This window comes from Geospiza fortis, unplaced genomic scaffold (assembly GCF_000277835.1).
Source record: "Geospiza fortis unplaced genomic scaffold, GeoFor_1.0 scaffold71, whole genome shotgun sequence".
Classification (NCBI taxonomy): Eukaryota; Metazoa; Chordata; class Aves; order Passeriformes; family Thraupidae; genus Geospiza; species Geospiza fortis.
The window spans coordinates 170976-177415 of record NW_005054681.1 but is presented as its reverse complement, the minus strand read 5'-3'; the positions used below and the strand labels follow the sequence as shown (position 1 = coordinate 177415).

General features: G+C 59.0%; 3 protein-coding genes across 3 annotated transcripts in view; all 3 read right to left on the bottom strand.

Annotated features, from left to right (window-relative positions):
- The window catches only part of REN (renin), a 6081-nt gene extending 5675 nt beyond the window's left edge, over positions 1-406 (bottom strand). The window contains exon 1 of the mRNA XM_031065109.1: positions 306-406. Within this exon, the coding sequence (XP_030920969.1) occupies positions 306-406 (101 nt within the window). The remainder of the gene's footprint in view (positions 1-305) is intronic.
- Positions 407-3621: 3215 nt separating this feature from the next.
- GOLT1A (golgi transport 1A) lies at positions 3622-6269 on the bottom strand. The gene is made up of 6 exons (XM_005430783.1): positions 6245-6269; positions 5671-5762; positions 5416-5594; positions 4655-4718; positions 4429-4506; positions 3622-3672 (listed from the first exon to the last, which is right to left on the bottom strand). The coding sequence occupies exons 1-6, from the start codon at positions 6267-6269 to the stop codon at positions 3622-3624; spliced, it is 489 nt and encodes a 162-aa protein (XP_005430840.1).
- An 85-nt stretch (positions 6270-6354) lies between these two features.
- The window catches only part of PLEKHA6 (pleckstrin homology domain containing A6), a 64589-nt gene continuing 64503 nt past the window's right edge, over positions 6355-6440 (bottom strand). The window contains exon 23 of the mRNA XM_031065108.1: positions 6355-6359. Within this exon, the coding sequence (XP_030920968.1) occupies positions 6355-6359 (5 nt within the window). The remainder of the gene's footprint in view (positions 6360-6440) is intronic.

Below are 6440 nucleotides of genomic sequence, written 5' to 3'. Positions count from 1 at the left end.
CCCGCCGCTCCCCCGGTGCGTCCCGCTCCCACGGCAGGGTGGGGAACCCCAGGTGGGTTGGGGACACCCCCAGACCCCCAGCCCGGCCCCAAACTCGGTTATTTTAGGATTCGGGGTGCTCCTAAATTGTTTAAGTTAGGAAGGACCCCCGCGCTCGTGGAGTCCCACCGGTGCTCGAGGAAGAGGAGGGAAGAAGAGCAGAAGAGGAGGACGGGGATGAAGCAGCAAAGCCCCTCACCCTCCTCAGCGGACCCCGGGAATAAAAGCGAGGACAGCCCCGTGAGGGTCACAGGAGCTCCGGCTACCTCTGCAAAGCCTGGGCTGGCGAGGGGACAAAAGTGGCGCCCCAGGTGACGGCCAGGAGCAGCAGGCAGCGCCGCAGCCTCCTGCTGGGTGCCACCGCCATCGTGTCCCCCGCTGTCCCCTCCCTGCCGCCGGCTCCGTCCCGTCCCTTCCCGCAGGGGAGGAAACTTTTATAGCCCGGGATCCTCCATCCCTGCGGGATTCTCCTCCCCTGGCAGGGGCAGGGCTGGGAATGGCGTGGAGGGCACCGGGAATGGCACGGATCAAACTGGGCAAACTGGGAATGGCATGGATAGAACTGGGCAAACTGGGAATGGCATGGATGGCACTGGGCAGACTGGGAATGGCATTAATAGAACTGGGCAAACTGGGAATGGCATGGATGGCACTGGGCAGGCTGGGAATGGCATGGAGGGCACTGGGCAGACTGGGAATGGCATGGATCAAACTGGGCAGACTGGGAATGGCATGGAGGGCACTGGACAGACTGGGAATGGCATGAATAGAACTGGGCAAACTGGGAATGCCATGGAGAACACCGGGCAGGGTGGAAATGGCATGGATAGAACTGGGCAGACTGGGAATGGAATGGAGAGCACTGGGAATGGCATGGATAAACTGGGCAAACTGGGAATGCCATGGAGAACACCGGGCAGGGTGGGAATGGCATGGATAGAACTGGGCAGACTGGGAATGGAATGGAGAGCACTGGGAATGGCATGGATAAACTGGGCAAACTGGGAATGGCATGGAGGGCATTGGACAGGCTGGGAATGGCATGGAGAGCACTGGGAATGGCACGGATAGAACTGGGCAAACTGGGAATGGCATGGATGGCACTGGGCAGGCTGGGAATGCCATGGATCAAACTGGGCAGATTGGGAATGCCATGGATGGCGCCGAGCAGGGTGGGAATAGCGTGGAGAACACCGGGCAGGTGGTTGGGACAGTCCCCATGGAGGGTGGCAGGGCCAGGATGCCCCCTGTGCCCGGTAGGAACGTGCCAAGGGGAGCTGTGGATATCTGAGAGATGCACCCCACGTTCCATGGGGTTAATTGCCCCCGAATTACTCCACTCTCCAGCGCAGCATGTGAAGGGCACAAATCCCTGCTGGTGCCACCTGGGACAGCTGATGGGGGGCGCTGGATGGTGACACAGGTCTGGGTGACATCCTGGCCAAGGAGATGTCCCCAAACTCCAGCTGCAGCTGGGATTTCCCCCAAGGGAATGGGAATGGCAAAGGACACTCAGCCCTGTTGGCCATGGAGACACCGAGTGAGGACCCCCCCAGCCCCTTCTGCCCTTTGGGGGATGCTCTGGGGAACCCCCCCAGCCCCAGCCCTGTTAAACCAGGCCTGGAGCTCCGAGCAGAGAGCAGCCAAACTCATCCCAGCTGCTCCTTACAGGGTCAGATCCTGGTGTTTGGGATGGGAGGTGATGCTCAAAACCCTCAGGAGCTTCCAGCTGCACCCCTGGCCCCCCTCCAGGCTGCTGTGCCCCCCTGGCAATGCCCAGCCCAGGGTGGGGGGTGCTGCATCAGCCCCGCGGCTCCCAGGGTCTCCTGACCTCGGGAATCTCGGTGGGAAATTACCCCAAAGGCAATAAAAATGTTCTTGGATTAACCCTAAGGACACATTCCCCCCCATCCCCAGCCCAGCCCCACGATCCCCTTCCTGTTTATGGGGTTTGTTCTTGCAAGAACCCCGAGGGCACATTTCCCCCCAGCCCAGCCCCACAATCACCCTCCTGTTTATGGGATTTGCTCAGCGCCCTGCTGTCACCCCACAAACTCCAAACAACTTTCCCCCAAAACTGGACCTTTACCGCCTCATTCCCTGCGGGATTTTGGCTGCCAGGGCACTGCTGACCCCGGCAGGCCCCAGGGCTCAGCCCCACGGGGCTCTGCCCCCATCCCTGACGTCTTTTCCCACGCAGGACCCGTGTCCCTGCGTCACTCCGGGGAGCCTCGTGGCCGGCGCAGGTTGCGGGGAGGGAGCGGGGTCAGGAGCTGAGAGGGTCTGGCAGGGAGCCCACGGCTGTAAATCCCCGCCCGGGCATCCCACGGGCTCTGCCAAGCTCCGTTCCCCACAGGAAAAGCCGCGGGTGCAGCAGCACTTCAAAAGGAAAAGGGGTCCCCATTTGTGGGGATCTGAGTTTCCAGCCCCTTCTGGTCCAAGGCAGCCACATCTGTGGGATCCCTGAGGATTGGGGGTGTTCTGGGCATGGCCACATCTGTGGGATGCCTGAGGATTTGGGGTGTTCTGGGCATGGCCACATCTGTGGGATGCCTGAGGATTTGGGGCTTCAAAGGAAAAGGGGTCCCTGTTTGTGGGGATCTGAATTTCCAGCCTCTTCTGGTCCAGGACAGCCACATCTGTGAGACCCCTGAGGATTTGGGGTGTTCTGGGCATGGCCACATCTGTGGGATCCTGGAGGATTTGGGGTGTTCTGGGCATGGCCACATCTGTGGGACCCCTGAGGATTTGGGGTATTCTGGCCAAGGCTTTGTCCCAGCAGGCCCCCCAAGTGATTTCCCAGTCCCCTCTGCTGTGATGGAAAAGGCTTAAAAAACCTGGAAAAGTGGTTTTGGGGGTGTCAGAGGGACAGGGACACGGGAGGGAAGGGGACAGGGACATCAGGCAGGTCTGGGACACTGCTGGGTTCGCTCCCAGCCCTTCAGAGCCACAGGGAAGATCATGAACTCTTCCCATGCAGCCCCAAAACATCCCTTAGGTGGAATTTTCAAGCACAGGAGGTTCCAGGGCTTCAGGGAAAGGCAGGAATCCCTCGCTGGATCCGTGTGGGGAACCCTGCTCCAAAATCCCGGGGTTTTACCCAATTATGGATCCCATCAGGAGCAGCTCCTCTGGAAATAGCAGGGAACTCTCCAGTTATTTTCCTGCCTGTTTTTCAGGGAGAATGGAAGGAAAACATTTCCCAGAGAGGAACAATCGCCTTCCCCATGGATAAATTCCTTCTTCTCTCCTGCCAGGCTGTGTGGGCGCTTTCCTTAAAATAAAATCCAAATTTTTTAGCTCTTTCCACTCCAAACAAAATCATTGGGAAGTTTGGCCAAACAGCTTTGATTTCCTGAGGGATTTTTTTTTTTTGTTTTGCAGCAGCACAGAAAAAAAGGAGGTGAATTTCTGCTCTTCCCTCGCGTTTTCCACACTTTTCTAATCCAGGATTTTGCTGCTGGTGAAAGCACACGAGGCTCATGAGGATCCTCATTCCGGGTGACCAAAAAGCTCCAGGGTAAAAACAACTTTTGGGAAGGGCTTAGGGGAGGCTGTGGACGGCACCAGCATGGGGGGAATTCAGGGATTGATGTCAGGGCAAACCCGGAGCTGGTGCTTGAAACCAAAACCCTGCCAGAGAGAGGATTTACAGAGCTGGAGGGGGAAAACATTCCTGGGAAAATCCTTCCGGAGAGGAGCTCTGGGCAGGGAGCTCCCAGCCCTTCCCAGCCTGGAAAAGCTCTGGGCGATGAGGACGCCCCCAAAACGGGGTCAGGTTTTGGGGGTCACAGGCAGGGTGGGGATGGGTTGGAGAGATGGGGATGGGGATGGGGTGGGAAGAAGGGAAGGGGGGGAAGGAATTCCTCCCTGTGAGGGTGGGGAGGCCCTGGGATGGATTTCTCAGAGAAGTTCCAGCTGCCCCTGGGTCCCTGGCAGTGCCCAAGGCCAGGCTGGAGCACCTGGGACAGTGGGAGGGGTCCCTGCCATGACAGGGAGTGGGATGGGATGGGATGGGATGGGATGGGATGGGATGGGATGGGATGGGATGGGATGGGATGGGATGGGAGTGAAGATCCCTAAAACCCCAAATCATTCCACGATTCTGGGATCCCTCAAAAGCTGAGCCAACGGAAAGGAGCAGTCTGAGCTCACTGTGAGATACTTTTTTTATTAAATTAAATCTTTCACAGGAAAGAATTAAATAACAGCAAGAATTCCAGAATCCAGCCTGGTACAGCCCTTGGACCCCGGAGCCTGGCTCAGGAGCCCCGTGGGACAGTGAGGGGACACTGTCCCTGCTCAGGGGTGGCTCTGGCCAGCACTGAGGGTTTTGGGGACAGAAGAGTCACCAGCTCTTGGGCACAGCCAGACCTGCTGCTGTCTCACCCTGTCCCATCGCAGCCACTCGGCCCAGAACTGCTCAGAGCACACCATGGAGCAGCTGTCCCCCATTTTCTGCAGGAGCTGCAACAGGGACAGACCAGGATTGGCGGGAAAATCCACCTGGTCAGCTCTGGGGACACCACGGTGACATTTCCTGTGCAATCCCATCCGTGGGGACGGATCCCAGCTGGGCACTGCCCACCCCCAGGGGTCCCCAGCCCCCTCTCACCTGGCTCAGCAGGGGGATGTTTGCCAGCGAGCCCAAAAACCCAAAAGCCACTGGGAAGAAGCTCCTGTGTGGACACAAAAGGCCTTGCTGAGCTCTGGGCAGCATCCCCCAAGCCCAGGCTCCATCCCAAGGATGCCATCATGAGGATCCCACCCCAGGGATTTCATCCCAAGATTCTCGTCCCCATGATCCCATCCTGAGGGATCATCCCAGGGATCCCATCCTAGGGATCTCATCCTGAGGATCCCATCCCAAAGATCCCATCATGAGGATTCCATCCCAAGGATGCCATCCCAGGGATCTCATCCCAAGGGATCATCCCAGGGATCCCATCCCAAGGATCTCATCCTGAGGATCCCAGTAATCTCATCCCTAGGATCACATCCCAGGGATCCCATGCCCAGGATCCCATCCCAGGGATCTCATCCAAGGGATCATCTCAGGGATCCCATCCCAAGGATCTCATCCTGAGGATCCCATCCCAGTGATCTCATCCCCAGGATTCCAGGGATCCCATGCCCAGGATCCCATACCCAGAATCCCATTCTGAGGATCCCATCCCAGGGATCCCATGCCAAGGATCCCATGCCCAGGATCCCATCCCAGTGATCTCATTCCTCAGGATCCCATACCAGGGATCCCATCCCAAGGATCTCATCTGAGGGATCCCATGCTCAGGATCCCATCCCAAGGATCCCATCCCAGGATCCCATCCCAAGGATCCCATCCCAAGGATCCCATCCCAGGATCCCATCCCACACCTGAAGAGGGAGATGAAGCCATAGGCCTCCAGCAGCATGCCCAGGATGGGCCACCGCATGAGGACCACGATGAGCCCCCCGAAGAAGAAGCTGGTGCCCTTCAGCTTGGGCCGCTGGAAGAAGAAGGTGAAGGTCCTCCGGAAGCCGATGATGAAGACCAAGCCAGAGAGGAAGAGGAGCTGGGAGGAGGGAGGGGAGAGGGTCAGGGCTGCTCCTTGATCCCGCTGTGGGGACCCCCAGGCCGGCCGTACTCACGTTCCCAAAAGCCAGGAGCACTGAGTCGAAGTACAGGAGGATCCCAAAGAGGAGGAAGAAGAGGCCGAAGCCGACCAGGCCCACTCCGATCCCTGTGGAAAACGGGCGAGCAGAGGCAAAGGCTCCACACCTGCGGTCCCTGCGCCTCCCTGTCCTGCTTCTTCCCAAAAATACCCTTTGGGCTTTTCCCCCAAATCTCAGGAGCAGCCTCTGCACCCAGGCCAGGCTTGGAGGAGGCTGTTGGTGCTCCAGAAACCCCCAAGGGCACCAGATAAATCAGGGACCACAAAGGAAAGCTCCATGGGAAATCCCTGCCCAGCCTTTCCCCGAGCCTTTCCCTTTCCCCTTTCCCTCCAGGAAAAGCTGGAGATGATCCCTGGATGATCCTGGAGAATCTCCCCACCCTTAGCCCATCCCCTTCTCCATCTCACCCCTCCCTGCCCCAGCCACCCCATCCAGGGGGGATCCCAGCCAGGACCGGGATCTGCCAAAGGTCCCCACGGAGATCCCGGATCCCGAATTCCAGCCGGGACAGGAATTCCAGCTGGGACACGACCACCCCGTGCCCGCTTACGCTGGAAGTCGCTCAGGGACACCATCTTGGCGGTGACGGGGCTGGGCGAGGCCGGGCGAGGGTGGCCCCACTTGCAGAGTGACCCTTGGAAAAGCCCTTTAGTCCCCACGTCATCCTGGGAATCATTAACGGACCGGGAACGCCCACGGTGCCACCTCCGGGGGGGGGCACGGTGGCTCCAGGGGGACAGGGGGGG

Excerpts from the sequence above, each read along its gene's own strand:
- GOLT1A (XM_005430783.1), bottom strand. The coding sequence starts at position 6,269 with ATGGTGTCCCTGAGCGACTTCCAGC. Across the intron at positions 5,763-6,244 it reads GTCCCTGAGCGACTTCCAGC|GGATCGGAGTGGGCCTGGTC; the intron begins GTAAGCGGGCAC and ends CGTTTTCCACAG. Across the intron at positions 5,595-5,670 it reads TGCTCCTGGCTTTTGGGAAC|CTCCTCTTCCTCTCTGGCTT; the intron begins GTGAGTACGGCC and ends CCCTCCTCCCAG.